The 18,567-nt window shown below is 37.5% G+C and overlaps 1 protein-coding gene across 2 annotated transcripts; it reads right to left on the reverse strand.

Annotated features, from left to right (window-relative positions):
- Positions 1-231: 231 nt before the first annotated feature.
- Positions 232-14,883, reverse strand: LOC137106149 (cadherin-related family member 1a). 2 transcript variants are annotated; one of them, XM_067489191.1, is made up of 18 exons: positions 14,600-14,883; positions 14,334-14,336; positions 14,052-14,147; positions 13,559-13,704; positions 13,416-13,466; positions 12,997-13,086; positions 12,760-12,846; positions 11,524-11,640; positions 9,680-9,823; positions 9,513-9,591; positions 9,302-9,402; positions 9,003-9,206; positions 8,392-8,544; positions 7,853-8,017; positions 7,216-7,283; positions 5,701-5,929; positions 5,199-5,453; positions 232-2,566 (listed from the first exon to the last, which is right to left on the reverse strand). In XM_067489191.1, exons 1-18 carry the CDS (start codon positions 14,658-14,660, stop codon positions 2,027-2,029), a joined length of 2,589 nt encoding a protein of 862 aa, XP_067345292.1. In that variant the 5' UTR covers positions 14,661-14,883; the 3' UTR covers positions 232-2,026. The 2 variants fall into 2 exon arrangements, with proteins under 2 accessions (XP_067345292.1, XP_067345291.1); XM_067489190.1 differs by lacking the exons at positions 14,334-14,336; positions 14,600-14,883 and having other exon boundaries at positions 14,052-14,142.
- Positions 14,884-18,567: the final 3,684 nt, after the last annotated feature.

Raw genomic sequence — 18,567 nt, forward strand, 5'->3', positions numbered from 1 at the left:
TTTATGTGTGTTTGTTTTTTTTTGTTGGGGGGGATTTGTTACATAATCACTGTTCCCCATTGCATTTATACATACACCCATAAGTAGATTAAAGTGATTTTCCATGTGAATCCTAGTCAGCTGAACATGATATTTCTATTTAATGGAAGCTCTGAGCTCACTCTGTTCATGTCAAAATGATGTCATGTAAGACTGCTTTTAACTAAACTAAATCAAACCATTATAACCACATATTTTTCATATATTTATTCAAAATCAGGACGGTACAAAGACAGTACAAATATGTTACTTTGAAGGACCAGGCAAGTGAATTTATAGTAAAGATATATAGTTCATCCCAACTTATTTAAGTGCGTTATAGGCTGTGATACAGTCAGATACACGGTATGTGTTACAGCAATTAATTTCCTAATTTTATCCGCCTAAATTGGAAGGCATTGGAGAGTAATATGAAAAGCAGCTGTGAAGAACCCTAAATGTTTGACACAGACTCTATATTTACCCATCTATATCTACAGAGGAAATGTCCATGCATGTTATATACAACACAATCTGAGCTAGGGGGCAGAGTTAGGATGTTTCAGTGGTACATTGTTAATTACTGCTGCAAGAAACTTAAAACTGCTACAGCTTGGGGCAAACGTTTGCATCCTCTTATTTTGAAATTTTAAACAGTGTAATACAAAGACTTGTTTTGTCTATCAGAAACTAATTTGATTCTTTTTTATTTTATTTATCAAAGGGGTTGCACACTTTTGCAATGATTTTATTTGTTTATTTTACTCTAAATTTTTTAATAGACTCTTTGGCAATTTTTATTTCTACTGATGATGAAGAAAACGTTTTTGCTAGATAAATGTGGATTATGATTATGTTAGGTTTAGGGCTAAGTTTGCATCCCCCTACAATGAAATGGTGTATAACCTCTAAAAATAATGATCAATATTATTTTATATATTTTTAAATCATATGATTGTATTACTAAATGAAAACCAAGAAAATAGAAGTAGTTAAATTGATTGCCTAAAGTAAATAAAATAGCAGATTATGCACTTTCCAACATAATCATAATGCACATTCAGCTAGTACATCATCAGAAGGAACAAAAATGGCCAAGCAGTGTAGTCAAATTTCAGTCAAAGTAGAATTATGAGTTCACTTTTTTTTTAAATAAAACAACAATTGTACCAGAAGAATGTGCATTAAATATGCTGTCTTTTTGACATTTCAAAATAAAGAGATGTAAACTTTGACAACCAACTCTAGTGAGTTGTCATATACCGTTTACTCAAAATAATGAAAACAATACATTGCTGTACATTTAAAATCGACCCATGTATATACAAAAGCATTAAAAACTAAAATTACACAGTCGATTAAATAAAAGCAACTCAGCTTGTGTTCCTATGAAAACCTACAGTGGCACATTGTAACCATACAAAAGAGCAACTTCTCAGCTTCAAGCTGCTGATGCAACATATTGAAAACATTAGCACACAGGTCCTTTAGCACTTCATAGTAAGCAGTGGTGTATATGATGACCATGTCATTTAGCTGCACGCTCCACTGAAGATTTATAGGATGAAATCCTAATTCTGTGTGAAACATAACAGGATCTTTAATATTACATTTCAGGACGTTATGCAACTTACATTTATACACTAAGTCCCAGTAATCCTCTTCCTGGGCAATTTACTCTGGTGCTTCTTACTGGAATGATGGTGTAACCCTCCTCAAGATGGCAGTGTAGTGAATCTATAGCTTCAATGCCAAGCTTTTTCTTCCCCTTACTAGGTGGTGACCACTGCATCTCAGTTGCAGTGGAACCCAATTGCTCAATATCTCATCGACATAAATAGCTATAAACCTTCCTGTGTTACCCTTTACTCATGAATAAATGAAAGGTAGGCCCACCCTACCTGATGATCATGAGGTTTGGGTGAGAACTCTCAGACAATAGATGAGCTAAGAGCAAAGCGTCGTCAAAGAATGGACCAGGCAACCAGAAACAAGACATTTGTGTGAGTTAATAATAACCTTGGTTGCTCTCAATGATTTTCTGCTCCAGCTTCATTTTCAGCTCTGACACTAAAGCAGAGCTGATGTTCCCCTCTTTGCGACGACTAGATTTAGCTTTCTTTAAACCTTTGGAGGCCAGCGCACCTGATATTGTCGGGACAGCTCGGGGCCTCTCAAGACGTGTGCTTGATGGGGGAGGAGGGGGCAGACAGGGAGCACTGGGAGGTGGAAGCTTTGGTCGGGGACTGCTGGTGTCCCGCTGGGGGCTGCCCTCTGGGTCGCCAATGAGGAACTTGTCTGCAGGACTGCTGAATTTGATCACAGGCATGTTGAAGGTCCACGGCCGCTGGTCCCGGGGTCGCCTCCTAATGATGCGACGCACTGGCATGATCCTGTTGGACTTTAAATTGCGCATGTACATAGCCGTAGAGATCAAGACAGTCACCCCTACCAACATGCTAATGATAACAGTGACCATGCCTATAGCTCTTACAGGATTGTCCCTACTTTTCATTAAAAAGACAGCCATTGGCCCTTTGAGAGGAGTCTGTAAAAGAGCACAAATAAAATGTTTAAAATCAAGTCCAATGGACTAAATCTAAGCATTAACATACTGTAGCACTTATCCAAAGCATGCAAGCATGAAAGATGGATGAGCAAAGCACTGACAGAGGAGGCCCAAACAACGTTTCTACTACTACCCACACTCAGTCACCTTTCTTCCTCTGTCCTACGGTAGAGGACTGCTGATGCAAAGCTACGACCTTTGAACTAGTTGCTGGGAATGCGTCTGGCAGTGCAGTGCATTAGGATTTTTTATGGCATGTGACTGATAGGGGATATGGAGGATGAGATGATACAAAAACACAGTGAAGTGTGAGACAAATTTGTGTGAAAAAAATAGATATTAATAAGCAAATCCAGGTATAAATCCTATGCAAAATGTTCCCTCTTACATACTATACTTAACAAACAAATAATCTCAATCATGCTCAATAAAAAAAATAAAAAATTATAGGCTGGTGTTTTAGTGGGTTAAAATTTAGGAATATGAAACTACATAATCAGAAAAATACCAGATTTACAACATTTGTTTATATTTATATATTTTTCCTTCAGATGTGCTTCAGTACTCTTTTACAGACATTAGCCAAATATAAAATAAAAATCTTTTTGAACCTTATAAATAATAAGTACAAGTGTCAAATATTTCTCATTTGATTCTGCGGACCACTTTAATATAATTACTTTCAGGGTTGATTCTGGACTTTTTCACTGCGTTACAGTACAAGATGGTGGATATGCAAATGGTTAGTAAAACGAGGGACATGACAATGCTGGAACAAATTCCGAAAACAGTCAGTGGACGCTTGCTGAGGCCCATGAAGTATGAAATAATTCGGCCTTTGATCTGAAAAGCACGATACACGACACAGAAACAAAACCAAGAACACTGAGTGAGCTCATCATGTAGAGGGAAAGAAATACATGGTGAAAACATAACACGATGAAAACAAAGGCTAATGCAAATAAAATAGGATAATAATGTTGTTTTACATCATTATCTGAAGAGACCAAAGTCAACCATGACTGTATCCTGTTAAGTATTATCTGAAAAAATATATAATTGTGAATTTTAAACCACTAGAATATTTTACTTTATTAGCATCATATACATTTTCTGTATGTTGCTTTATGTATGTAAATTCTTGACCTTAAAAATTTGTTGTGGGACAAATTTGTCTAAAAATAAATAAATAAATACAAATAATTCATGGTTAAGGGTCATTCAAATATAATTCCAAATTCTCTAGTAAGGTAACCTGAGATCAACTAATAGACTGAATTTACTCAGTGGCTGTGATAATTAAGTTACACTTTGGTGTCTTTGTTTCAAATAGAGGTTTTGTGATACTGAATGCTAGGAATTGGAAAAAGATTGTATATGATTTCAGTATTACCTACTCAGTAGTGATTACATGTTTCATGTAGGTAATCATTTTCTCATACAGGTCTTATTTTAAAAAAAAAAAAAGTATAATCTTGTGGATAGCTGTTTGCTCAATTATCCACCAAAGTGCAATGCCAGAGCTGGAAAATTATAAAAATCCAATTACAATAATTCCAGTGCACTCAAGGAATATGTAGATCTTCATTTTATATATGAACAAATCTGCAAACAAGGTCTTCGACTTGACAGCTTCTTCAGACTCACTCAAAATCTTTTCAGTTTTTGTGACTTTTATATTTTACTCATATTATTATTTTGCTTCCACATTGTAGTCGTGGGTGCTGAAGCGGATCTAAGCTGTCATTGAACATATGCCAGAGGTAAAAACCCTGGATAGGAACCCAGCCTCTCTCTGGTTCGACACGAGGAAACATACAGAGAAACGCAGCTATTAATGGCCATGTTTACAACTACGGGCCGTTTAGAGCCAACACTTAACATCACAGGGCTGCGACACATGAAGCTGATTTCAAAGACCTAAAGGCAACAAAGACCAACTGCTAAGTTGGCAGTGGCACTGGAACACACGGAAAAAGGTGAGAGCAGCGAATTTGTACTATTGAACAGACAAATAAAAAACACCAGCCCAGCAGCTCTATGTACAGTTTTAGCCTCTTTAGATCATTGCATTGGTTTTATAGCCTATTCGTCATAGGGTTCTGTCTCAGTCTTCTTGTCAATCTACCTTGCTGCTAAATAAAGCTAAAAAAAAAAAAGGTGCAAAAAAAGTGCAACATTGACCAGCTTAAAAGCTGGAAATTGGTGGATCCAAAACCGAAATAGAGCAGAAAGTCGGATAATGTTGGACTTGATTCATAAAGCGAGAAGAAACACATAATTTGAAAAAAGCTATAACTTAAGAAGCTCAAGAATGAGTTATTGTAGCTGTAATAGCTTTCAGACAACAGATGATGACACAGACAGTACGTGTTATTGGCATAAATTCATTGGTGGTTTTGGTCTCTTCATTGGACTTGTTCATAATAATAAAGGGCATAAAAATCTCCAGTGCTATCCCTTCAAAAATATAATGTCGATGAAATATGACAAAGACGCTGAATTAGCAGCTGCATAGCATGGTAACATACCTAATAACCTATGTTAATCTACAGTTAAGCCTTGGAGTAAAAAGCGCGGGGAGCATGTTGCAAATCATAGTGAGTCTTACCGCCTCAGTGATGTCAATATTGACCACTGCTGTTGTGCTGAAAGATGGAGATCCTCTGTCTCTGGCCTCTACCACCAGAGACCATTTGCAGTCCTTCTGCTTAGTGATGTTCTGCACAATCTCCATGGACTTGATGTATGGCTTCAGCCTAATCTCCCCAGTGTCAGCGTTGATGTCGAATGCATTTTCAGGATCGGCTGTCATGATGGAGTACTCAACGAGGTTGTTTGGAGACTCCGCATCTTCATCCACTGCCTGTAGCAACAAAAACCAAAATGATGAAGTATTTCACTACAAATAATTTCTTCATTTGCAGATGACAAAACAAGCCGACAAACTTGTCAAAATTTAATTTGGGATGGTTTGAAGTTTTATATTGGAAACCCCGGACTTCCATACAACGATTTCTAAATGTCTGTGTGGTGACAAACAGCTACTGTTTTCATCTAATGAATTAACAATTCCTTTTTCACTAAGGGGAAAATGATATAGCCACTTATACCTCTACTCTGACAGGTGTTCCAATAATCATGGTCTTCTCCAAGAGTTTGTCGTAAAATTCTGGACAGTGGTCATTCATGTCAAGGATGGTGATAAAGACTTCAGCCAAGCTGTATTTTCCCTCTGAATCTTCAGCCTTCACATAGAAGTTGTATTTAGACCTGACTTCTGCATCCAGACTGGTCCATGGCTGTGTGAAGATGAGGCCTGATGTCGAGTGGATGGCAAACCTGCATTTCAGAGCAGTTCAGACAGTGATGAGTCACAGGCACAGCTGTTCATTTGGTGTCAAACGCTCTTTGCCAACAAATCAGCTGTTTCTAATACAGGCGTCCTTCTTCACAGTCAAATGCTATTTCACATTATGTGAATCTCTACATGAATTGTTCCCTATAGAAAAACAGATTTTGATCCTTTATTAAAAGGAACCTACAAACACATGTTTTGGCTATTCTCTTACCAGCTTTGGACTTCACTTCCTACATACAGTTCTTCTTCTTCTTATCGGATAATTCAGTAACTGCTGAGTAAATTTAAGTGACACTGTTTAAAATACACTTTTGTCTGGATGTGAATCAAATGCCAGCAAATGTTTATTCATGAATCACTTCTTATTTCGGTTCATGGCTATGTAAACTGTGGCTATTTTTTTTGCCTAGATTGTTTCTATATCTTTCATATTTTTTTGTTATGCCACTGTCACCAGATTTGAGAGAGAAGATATAAGTTGACAAGAACTTTCATAACTGTCTTTGACAGATTCTCTTTCTCAAAACTCAGTGTCTTTCACTGTGTTGATATTAATGTGAATCTGGATCCACTAACTTTCTATTCTCTGAGATTCATGTGATTGTGTTAAAAACAGATACTGAGGCCCACACACAATCCCAGATCCACTGCCATTTTCCTTTTGCCTTCAACACAGTTATCACACCAATTTTTTACACAGTTGGGCATTAAAATTGAAAGGATTGTATAGCTTCTAGCCTATATTTGTGCTTTCAGAGAGCTTCCTAGCTCAGGCTTTCTGCCATCTTATTCAGTTGACTTTTCTGTCTCTTTTTCCACTGTGAAATTTCACAGGTTGCCTTGAAACTGATAACTTTCGCACAATTAACTCAGGTTGTTGCCTGCAGACAAGCATAAATTCTCACTTTTCCTTCGCTGCATGCTGCCTTGCTTTTCAAAGCTGCCGTTTCTGTGGCTCCAGCTGTCATATTGCATGTTAATTGGTTCTCCCTATGTGAGTCGGGCCAGGCTGTCTATTTTTAAGCCTCCAATCCAATTAGGAGATTAGCCAGCATCTTGCAGCCATTTTAGAGCGAGCTGTTTGTGCAGCAAAGGGGCCAATCAAACTGGTTTCCTGCTATCAAAGATTTAAAGATGAATTAAGATTGCTGTCTTGTTGGCTGACTTTCCAATAGAAATAACAATTTAGTCTATACAACGTATGTTATTTTTTGGGGGGGGAGTGTAAGAGTTAAGTATGTGATCAGATTGAAAGGTTTTTACTTACAAATCTGATCCTGATCCATAAATCGTGTATTTGACTTCACCCCAAGGCCCTGAATCTGGATCATTTGCCTGGAGGGAAAAAAAAGCAAATACAGTATGTGAAAGTGTAAAAATTTACACATTGTATACGCAAATACACTTATCAGATCTCAGTTGGATTTATCTCAGCAGAGTTACTGGGGAAAAGAAACTTAATTGAGGTACTCATTTTAGATGTACTTCACTAGAGCTGGTTGTGGATGACTAACCAGGGTCTTAAGCTCATCTACAGTGGCAGGGGCAAGCTACAAGCCTCTTCCTTTGCTGAGTGGGGATGGAGGCATAGATGATTAACCTTGGGGCAAAATTAAGCTTTTCACTCCACACTGTGCAGCTTGGACCGTTTGCTTGACTGCAGGATACAGTACATACAGTGTAATGGAAAGCACTGCATACTGTATTATTCATTTTGCTAATACCCCTCCATGAGGTAAAACACGAAGCATAGGTCAGAATGTTAGGGACAGCTGAGCTCTTTTTGTCTGGCAACAAACTTCTTTTACCTGATGAAGTATACAGAGTAATGTGCATTTATTGCATTGGTGGATTACAAAATCACTTTGTTTAGTTTAAAGCATAGTTAAACTTGAAGGACTCACTGTTACAGACACGACGCTGGAGCCTCCAGGAGAGTTCTCAGCCACCCTGGCTACATAATACTCTGATGTAAATTTGGGGATGTTGTCGTTGGTGTCCAGCAGGTTGATCACTATGTCCGCTGTTGCGCTGAACCTCTCGGGGGTGTCAATCTCCACAGCCAGAAGCTGCAGAGGGAGACACATGCCACATGTGATTAAATGTTTAGTCCATTAGCTTATTGGCAAACAAGAGTAAGAGTCTGTAATGCTCATTGTAAAGAAGATTTCAGCCATCCAACAACTTACAGACAGCTTACAGACTACAACAAAGCTAACACCAAAACATATAAAAGAATCCGTGATTAAGTTACAATTAATCACAGAGAAAAATAACAAAGCAACAAGATACAAGCCAGGTGTAACTGTGTGTCTAGGTAGCTCAGAACAACAATGGTAAGGTGAATAAAAGAGAAAACAAGCATTATGTTGGGCACAAGGAACAAAAAAAAGGTAAAGATAATCATCCTAATAATTTAGGGATATGCAGTATAGAGACTGACCTTAAATGAAAGCGTTGGTCCCTTTTCATAGTCGATGCCAGATGCATCTTCCACAATAATGGTCACCTGTGCTTCATTGAGGACTGTCTGGGGAACCACTCGCAGCACTCGACTCGGCCCCACTAGTCTCAGTTTAAATTTAGCATTTGCTCCCTACAAAAAAGATAAAAAGCACAAACTGTTGATGTGCAAATAATAGTAGTTTGTTAGACTCAAAATGACTTCAGCAAACCCTGGTAAATTTAAATAAAAATGGAAGAAAAATCAAAAATTCAGGTTGCATGGATGGAAAAAAATTAACATTATGGAATAACGAGTAACGTTTTTATCTTAACAAACAGATTGTGTAAGCATTATGAAATGGCGTTGCCTAACTGCATGTGATTTGAAGCTGGTTGGCAGATATTAATGCTGTACCCAGAGGTATTATTGTATCTCTCAGCAGAGGAAAAAACTTCATTAATTGTAAAACCCACTTTTTGTCACAGCAACCGGTTTTTGTCAGGATTATTGACATGTGACAGCACATTGCTATCATATGCAAAGCTGAAGTATATTACACATACACAGACCAATGGATCAGCGCTAATTAAAATCTGGAAATAAACTACCTGATCGGAGTCGTTGACGGTGATCTTAAAGCCTCGGAGAATCTCCCCTGCAGGAGGATGCTCATACATGGTAACCTCAAACTTGCTCTGAGGTCCGTTTTCTCCATAAAATGTTGGAGGATGGTTGTTGAGATCAACCACCCGGACAGTCACTGTGGTGACATCGTAGTCCAACAGCTGATCATTTGGTCCTACCTCTGACGCCTGGGTTTAGAAATTACACTGATCAACACACTCAGTAGAAAGAGCAAATAAGAATAAAAGAGATAAAAGTGTGACTTCCAAGAAACAAACATTACCTTCACTTTAATTTCATATAATTCATTTGTAAGCAGATATGGGTACGTTGTCAGGGTGATGCATCCACTGGTGATATTTATGTCAAAAACGCCATCACTACCTGAGGTGTGATGACAGAGGTGTTGTAATGAGTTTGAAGACTGAGCATGATATTACAAATAACCAAGTTAGCTTAAAGTGCAATTCCTTTTTTCATGGTATCATTCTTACCATTCACAATGGAGTAATGTATAGGGTTAGGAACACCTTGATCTCCATCTTTGGCAAAGACTGTGAATATTTCAGAACCCTGAAAGAAAAGCAAAATCAATAATTTATATGTTTACTACATGTAAGCAAGGTAAACGTCACTGTGTGGAGAATAAGAAAGAACTTACAGGAACCGAGACTTCGTAGATGTAGCCAAAATAAGGGGTTCCTACGAAGGATGGAGGCATGTCCTGGGCATCAATGACATTAATTGTTATGGTGGCTGTAGAGGTTAACACCTGGTATTTCCCCTTGTATTTTCCACCTCCATCCTGAGAAAAACAACAGGGAGGCAAAGGACAGAGTTTGGGATTTGTTTTGGTTTACATTTTTATCCACACACAATATTAGATACATAGTTCATGTGATCTTTGTGCAAGTTTGTCATCATGCAGAGTCTTCAGCACCGAGGTCATTTTGAAATCTCAATCTCTGAATCTCGCTGAATCTTTATTTAACCCATTTTATCAAACTAAAATAATATGGTAAGAGGCCTCCTGCCTGTTTGATTAGTTAGGCAACTACCCAAACAGTAAAATACAATAAAATAAAGAACAAGCATTACAGAGGTTTAGTACAATTTTTTTAAACATAAAGCTGGATATCTTTTTTAAACTGGGATGTAAACCTTTTTATCCTGCTTACAGTAGCATGTTAAATTCAGTATAATCAGGAAAAACACTGGAATCTGTCATTTCATTAGCATTGACATGCTTGTTTTGTTATTTGCTCTCTGAGAGTGAAGGATTTTTTCATGAGTGTGAACTAAGTATTGTGCGCACAAAGCCGGTTATTTAATCAAACACATTTTAACAACAAATTTAAAAATATAGGTCCACAGTTTTTCAAGTGTGCGAATGGGTTTGCCTTGCTGTGATAATATATCTATAAAACGGTTGTTAAATCATTCATATGCAAAATTAAATTCCACATTTTTTCTAAAGTGAGAATGGGAGGCTTCAGCACTCTTAGACAAAATAAGTGCATGCCATTAAAAATTGGATCCATTTTGGTACCGAATTCACTGAATTTGTTATTGCAACACAAAGACAGAATTCTGCTAAAAAAAAAAAAAATGGGAGATTTCTACTCGATATGATCGCTTAGAACTGCAGAGGACACTTTGCACAATACAGCCACAGCAGATAAAAATTGAATAGTTTAAAGGCCAGTATGGATAATTGATTACAGCAGACACATATATATTAGCTAACACCAAAAATAGAAGAATGTCACAATAGAAGAATTGCAGTTTGGATTCCACTTAGCCACGTTTGCAGTACAAACCATAAACCCCACCCCCTAAATGTTTTACTTCTAAATAGATATTATCAGACTGATTTGAGTTAAAGTGGCAATTTTTCTGATAAATTTGCTTCCGTAAGACTCGTTGACCACAGCATCAGGCACATGTGTGCAATGAATAAGCAAATTTTTAAAAAAGTAATTTAAGTAAAAGTAGTTTTTATTTCATATGTTGCTTTCCTTTCTCTGCTTCTGTGGCATGTCTCATCTGCCATGAGCAGTCAATTATAACAACATACAAGCTTTTTTTTTAAATCATAGAAGACCTTGAAAAAGCGCTTCATCTGCTCATATCGAGGGGGCAGAGTACAGCCTCCGTGACTTACAGTAAGATGGCTTCACCACTATGGATATTAAAGCGAAATTCAGTTGTTGGTTAGATTCAACATTATTTCCCATGTAATTCTGGCCTCTTATTACCTAGTTAAATTCACTAGTGATACCAAGCTTTTACTTTTGTATTTACCAAGATATTACCTTGTTGTTACCAAGGTATTACTTCTACTATGCTATTGCCTATATATTACCCTATATTGCCTGAAGCTGAAACTTCAATCACTTGATTACGATGAAGCCTTCAAGCCAAGTTGCTCATAGTGTGGATGTGTATTTTAACGCACGAACTATAAGACACATCCAAACCTGAAAGGCAACAGTGACGTCTTACCTTTGCAACCACTGTCACAAAGTGTGTTGGTGTGGTCTCATAGTCCAGAGTCTCACCAGGTTTGACTCTAAGGATCCCGCTGTGCCCATCGATGGTGAACTTGGCGAATGGGGAGGTCTGACAATGTAAAGAGCCACACAGTCAGCAGTTATCACAATATTAATGGACATACAATCTGTGCTTCATTTCAACAATTGTAATTGTTTGTAATCAACATTTAAATTGTTGGGGGGTTTTTCTACACACTTGCATCAGAATAGATGTCTCACATTTGACACACTAACAGTAACAACTACTGTGCTGTCAGCTGTTGGCCCAGACCAACCCGAAAGGCCCTTTTAAGCCTTCAATGCTTTGCTCATATGTAATTAATATTTAATCCACTGAAGTAACACTGTTTCCAGATTGCTCTCTGGTATAAGTTAATCTTTCCCACATTGTCCTGTCACTCCAATGTCCTTTTTGTCCCTCCACATGGCAGCACAGCTCTCATGACCCACCTAGTGTAAGGCCATACCAAGCAAGTTAACCGTATCACAACATGAATAATAACAGTGCAGATGTAATACTAAAAATAATTACAGTGCAAATGGAGTCAACCAAGAGAAAAGCACCACTACAAAAACAATTTGAACATTGTAAAAGCTTAAAAAAAAGCTTCTCCAAACATTATTGCTTGTGAGAGGATAGACCTGATGTAGACTTCAGGGCTCATTGCAGGTTGTTGAAATTAAGAGTTCTAGATATGTAGGCTGAAGCCAGCTATTAACACCTCAGTTACATTTTACAATCAAGTCTCAGTTCAACTGAATGTTGAATAAGCAGGCTATTACAGAGAAACTATCCCAGCCTATAATTAATTTTCTACTGATACCATACTGCAGCATTTTGAAGACTTTACCTATGCCAGTGTAAAGTCAAATGCAGTGGTCTGGGTGAGACATACCAAAAGCATAAAAACATATTATGAAATGATCAATGGTATTACAAATAAGAAGAAGACACTAGATTTTTAGCAGATTTTCAAAAACTAATCTAGAGTCAAAACAAATGGCGCCATTGAGTGTTACAATTCACAAAACCTGTGTTCCTGTAATTTGGTGACAGCCTTGTTTCTATTTTAATTTAAAAAAAAAGATTTGCCATTTGGCACTAAATTTATCTAAGACAGGGCTTTGAGAGATAGCAGTGTCACCTTTGTGTATCATTTGCATAACAATGAAACTGTAAAGTCACCTGTAGATAATATGAAACGCTGCCTCCTGAGCCCATATCTTTATCTATTGCCAGGACTCTGTAGATACTACTTCCTGGTGCTGTGTCCTGGTGAAGAGAAAAGTTAAGATAAGATTTTTTAACCATTCAATCCACTTTAATATCAATTGTTATTCTTTGTTTGAGTTATTTGATTCAGATAACTGAGACCTCGAGAAGAAATTTACTGTATTTATGACATTACATTATGTACTATACCTCTGGGATATCTATGATAAAAGGCAGGTTTTGAAATTCAGGTGATTCATCATTGGCGTCAGTGACAAACACTCTCACAGTCTCAACAACCTGAAAGAAAGAATGAAAAAATTATTTCACCACAATTAAAAGCAACTACACAGTTTTAAAAAAATTCCCAGATACATCCTGTCACTCATAGTGATCAGAAAACATGATTTCTCACATTAGTCTTATATAAAGCTTTCTGCCCTTCGAATGGTTTTGTCACAGATCTGCTCCTACATAATAAGAACTATCTTTCTCAAATATCTAAGTTTTCCTCTCCTAATCTAATTTGTTTTGCAGTGTTTATGCAGTAATTCTAGGGAAAAAAAGAAAATGTCAATGGCGGGATGACAGATGAGTTTCATACAGTCACAAAAACGATAAAAACTTACTTTATTGCGACCGTCTGTTATGCTCACATGCACAGAGATTTCACCCTGTTTCTGCAAAGAAAACATCAATGACACTTTGAGAAACAGTGGTGACAGATTTACAGCAGGTTTCTTCAAAACATGAGTCATATTAACAGGTTCACCTCTCTGTCGAGCTCCTGACTTAGAGTCACGTTTCCAGTTTTGGGGTCCACACTAAAATATTCCATGGAGCCCTTTTCAAATGTAAGACTATATCGCACTGGATCCCCCTCTGGATCTGTGCCATTCAGGATGTATATCTGTGTTCCTGTATGGAAACAAAATTAAATACAGAACAAATCGCATCAACCATTTCTAATACACTAAACCTTGACATTTGTATGCTGAGTACAGTCCTGCGGAGAGGATGCAAACACCTAATTTAATTTCTCAGTGTTTTTTTCTTAATCAGATCTAATGAGCCAACACCCATATTATTTTCTACGGTACCCGTAAGTCTCGATACGTCACAATCCAAAAGGTATTACAGTGATTAGCTGGAGCCTCATACTGGTGATCACTTCATTGTCACATGTACACCCTCAACATAACTCAAACACTTTTACAATGAACAACAATAACAGCTAACAACCTGTCGTAAGTCGTAAGACTCACCAACTGGCGTGTCCTCGGAGATGCTGAACAAGTCCATATTCCCATTTGTACTGGTGGGTCCATTATCATAAAAATATGGAGCATAGTCATATAGTCCTTTATGGACAAACAAACAAACACACTCCAAGTTATCAGAACAGTGGAGAACTGCTACAATAATGACAAAACCTACATATACTGTATAACCAGACGGATAACACACAAATCATAGAGAAGTATCAATATTTCGTTCTGTTTCCAATGAGAATGCTTATATAAGTAAGTGATAACTGTTGTACTCACTTGCTGAAAGGGGCAGAAACAAGAGCAGCAAGGATGAAGGTAATGAAGAAATGAATTAGAAATAATTTTGGATTTATGTTTCTACCAGAAAATACAAATATAAACAACCACATCTTAGAATATGAAGTACAAGCAGCATAAGAGCAGTCTACACTAAGATGGACATGCCCTCTGTGCATTAGAGGATTAACCAGATAAGAGCAACGCAAGAAGTCTTAAGCATACACAAAGAGAAAAAATCATGAAAAAAGAAAGTCAGAGCCTACCCAAGGTGAAGTGAAGCAGGAGGAGGAACAGTAAAGCATGCGTTTTCTTTTCTTTCTTCATCCTGGTGGGGAGGTAAGGCTTGGCTGGCTCATGTGGAAGGCTTGGTGGAGGGAAAGCAAGCAGCCTCGTGCCCTTCTGGAGGCGTCTCAGCAGCTCGGAAAGAAGAGGCTGGGACAGATTCTCAGGCACTAATCCAGTGACGCATCTCTTCCCTCCACAGACATCTTCTACCACGCTGCTCTCACTCAGATCTCTCCTGAAGACCTAAACACGGAACGAAAAGAGCCCAGGTTTCACATGACATCATAACACCTCTGCACCCATGTGACAAAGCATACCAGTCACTGCATCCACAATTACGGTTAAAGCAAAGGCTTATTGAAAAAATATACTTCTTTAGACTTACACCATGTTCTGAAATCACAGATGCTTTCAGTGTTATTTTAAACTTACTCAGGTTTACACTTTAGTCAAACCTAGTGTAACACGTTTTTTCCTCTTTATTTTCACACACATAAACATGGTACGTGGGCACATGGGAGGTTTGGCTCATCCTGCTGGTCTTTTAAAGGATTTCGACAAACCTTGCAGTGCATCTTTGCCAAAGTGACCCGGGTTGCTGCTCTTACTAGAGCCTAAGGTGAGATGTGGATCACTAATGCACTGATACCCAAGAGGCTTTCCTTTGGCCTTTGTATTCAACTTACCCTGGGAAACACAGTGGCCTGTTGATCACTTAACCTTAAGGCGCAAAATGTCAATTGCGTTTACGTTTGCCACTAAGCATGAAAATTGTCCAGAAATCGTCTTTAAATTTATCACTTGTAGTTTAAAAAAGTCATAACCAAAACACTGAGTTAAATTTAAGAAAGATAAGACCAAAAATGTTTCAGCTGAACTGACTGAGAACAAAAAAAGTGATATTCTCTGAAGGCCAAAGTGGAAAAGAGTGTGTCACGTTTTGCACGTTTCACGATATCTGATGACAGTCAAGAGCATGATACACTGCTTCGTGCTTTTTAATTTTGGACACAATTTTCACTTTGGTCTTGAGAGAATTCTGAACCTTTTATTTGAAATTTTAAAGTCAGATAGGCTCATAAGCAGGTGTCATTCGATTGCGCGTTTGCCTTCTCTTTCACTCTGTGTTAACTGAATTAACTTACTTAATTAGAGGTGCAGACTTATGCACTTCCCGTTTTCACAGATATAAAAATAGTGTCTGACGTACAACAACACACACGACATTTCAGTGGTTGGCAGCCAATCAAATCTGCCCTGTTTACTGAAATAAAAACAGCATTCATGACCTTCCCAGTGTTTAGAATGGAGTTTGACTTTGCAGGCACAAAAATTACTGAGTAATAAAACCCAACATAAAAAAATTTTTAAGGTAGAAAACACATACATCAAAGAACAATTCAAATACATAATTTTATTTTAATTTTTTTCTTATAATTTTCTGCTAAAGATTGAAATTTGCAAAATAACCTTATAGTGATATGACTATATTTTGATGGACAAACTAGTATTAAGTATGGGGAAAAAATATGTACTTTACTTTTACTCGATTAGAGTAAATATAAGGCTGAATGTTAAGAACCTGAGTTAAGGAAGTACACTTTATGATTGTATGATTTCTGTTTAGAAACAAAAGCTGTGATGCATGCTGCAATGTTTTTATGATGTTTTAAATTGCAAGATCACATAGAACTTATGAGAGATTGGTTGAATTAATTGTTGAGATCACAAACATGCAGATTTCTTTAGTCCCTTCTAAAGAAATCACTTCTATGCTGCATCTATGAATTACAAGTCAACTCTAGCATTGCTAAATATATTTAGCTAACACGCTGATGATGATTAGCAGGTTTATTGTTAAAGCTGTCATAGTCAACATCTCAGTTCGTGGGAAACCCTGGTGGCTGGATAACTCTAAGAAGAAACAGAAAATAAATTTCCTAAACATCTACTGAATATGAACTAAACTGATCTGAAGTTGTTAATAAACTTCTAATTAATAATGTCTAATTAACAGTGTGCACATAAATGAACATTTGACAATGACATTTACTAAGTGTACACTATGTAAATGTCCACTGTATTGACCTATGCATTAAACTTTGTGGGATACAGTATGCATATGTTTTTTTTTAGTAATTTAAGTCACATAAATGACTTTACTTTCTCATCTAAGATGATCTACAGTATTTTTCCAGGCTATGTGCTAATTAGTACAATTTTCAATTCAATGTAATTTGTTACAGCTATATTTAGATACTGTAGCATCAATTCACAACACAAATAATTTTAAGGCACTTTACTTTGAATGGATGAAGACTTTAGGTTTTCTCTATAAATCCCTAAAGAAATGCACTTTTGGCAAGCAATAGCTGACATTGGAGAGGAAAAGCACCCTTTAATTGCAGCCACCTGTGACACAATCGGGCTGAGGGTGGGCGTACATCTGCCTTGACAGGTTATGGAGAGAGAAGACAGAAGATAGAGTTAGTAGGACCAACAACTGCCCATTGGAAACACAGCACAGAAGCTGGGGGACACCAGCAGAAAGCTACACTAGGCCTAAAGCTCTGGCTCTGGAGTGTTGGTATTGAGTGATGTGCCAAAGTTTTGGAAAACGCTTCACCCGATGACAGCACAATGCCGGTGTCAGTTGATAACCAGTTGATCCTGGGGAAACATCAAGGATTTAATTGCAACTCATCCAATATTCATAGAAACACATAGGTGAAGAAGACAAATGTCCAGTTATTAGGATCCCTCCCCTGGGGATCGTTAATGTCTGTACAAAATACTGACCCAGTCCAGCCAATAGTTGTTCAGATATTTTGGAACAAGCCTACAGTACATTAAGCAGTAAAAAACCTTGGACCCTACCCAAATATTGGCCATCAATCTGAAAATGAGAGGACAACTTTTATCCCCAGTAATGGCAGATCTCCACATGCTGAAGCTTTCCCCAATCTCATCCGTTATTGCCCTCTTTATCCCTTCCATCTGCAGTTTTTCAATACGCAAGGATATATGAATATATATATGATATAGGTGTCTAAAACGTGTATATGATCTGAGAGATTAAAACACAGCTTGACAGCTGTAGGCTTCACGTGTATGTACTTTAATGAAACACCTTCATATTTACAGATGTTAGCATCTGTTGCAAGTGCCCTGGTTTGGAGGTTTAATTTTAGAGGAACAGCCAGATGGCAGACAAGAGGATTACTACACTAAGCCTTTGTCATCTGCTGTTTACTGTATAGGCAATACAAGGTGGGCCCCCCACTGGTCCCTTATTGTCGGGTCACAACTGATGAGAGTGTGGACGCCAAATAATGAAATTCACACGTTGAATTATTTACAGTAGCAGCAGCAGTGAGGATTTGCGAACCAGCAACATTTTGTCACACCGATGTTAAAACTTCGTGGTTAGAGAACATTTAGTTGATTAACTGATTACTTGCTCAACAATAAATTGGCAACTATACCTTTTAAAGTCGGTTGTCAAACGTTTATACCCGTGTCTCAGTAATAGGATTCAAAATGAATATATTAAGGTTTTGGACTGTTGAGCAGGAAAAATCTCTGAAGTGGAGGTCTTATAACCCAGGAAACTGTAATGGCCAAAAACCATCTTTTTTTAAAAAAATTCCATTTCATTGTTATTCATAGCATGAACACTGGCTTTCTATTCAACAGATAAGTCATGACACTGTGATAGCACGTCAGCATGATACAGGACCCTGTAACTGAAGCAGCTAAATGTAATTCAGCCATCTTTAACATTATTTACACTTGTGCTTTTCCTAATGTGGCTGCGAAAAAGGTTTATTTCAAGAACTGTGGCATCTCACCCTCTACTGTATTTTAATCACCCAAACAGGTATGTATGAATGATTAGAAAAATAAATTACAACAGCAATAAACAAACAAACAACAAAAAAAAGCA

Source organism: Channa argus, chromosome 20 (genome assembly GCF_033026475.1).
Source record: "Channa argus isolate prfri chromosome 20, Channa argus male v1.0, whole genome shotgun sequence".
In the NCBI taxonomy this organism is placed as follows: Eukaryota; Metazoa; Chordata; class Actinopteri; order Anabantiformes; family Channidae; genus Channa; species Channa argus.

Excerpts from the sequence above, each read along its gene's own strand:
- LOC137106149 (XM_067489191.1), bottom strand. The coding sequence starts at position 14,660 with ATGAAGAAAGAAAAGAAAACGCATGCTTTACTGTTCCTCCTCCTGCTT. Across the intron at positions 9,207-9,301 it reads TATATGAAATTAAAGTGAAG|GCGTCAGAGGTAGGACCAAA; the intron begins GTAATGTTTGTT and ends TTCTAAACCCAG. Across the intron at positions 8,018-8,391 it reads GACCAACGCTTTCATTTAAG|CTTCTGGCTGTGGAGATTGA; the intron begins GTCAGTCTCTAT and ends CTCCCTCTGCAG.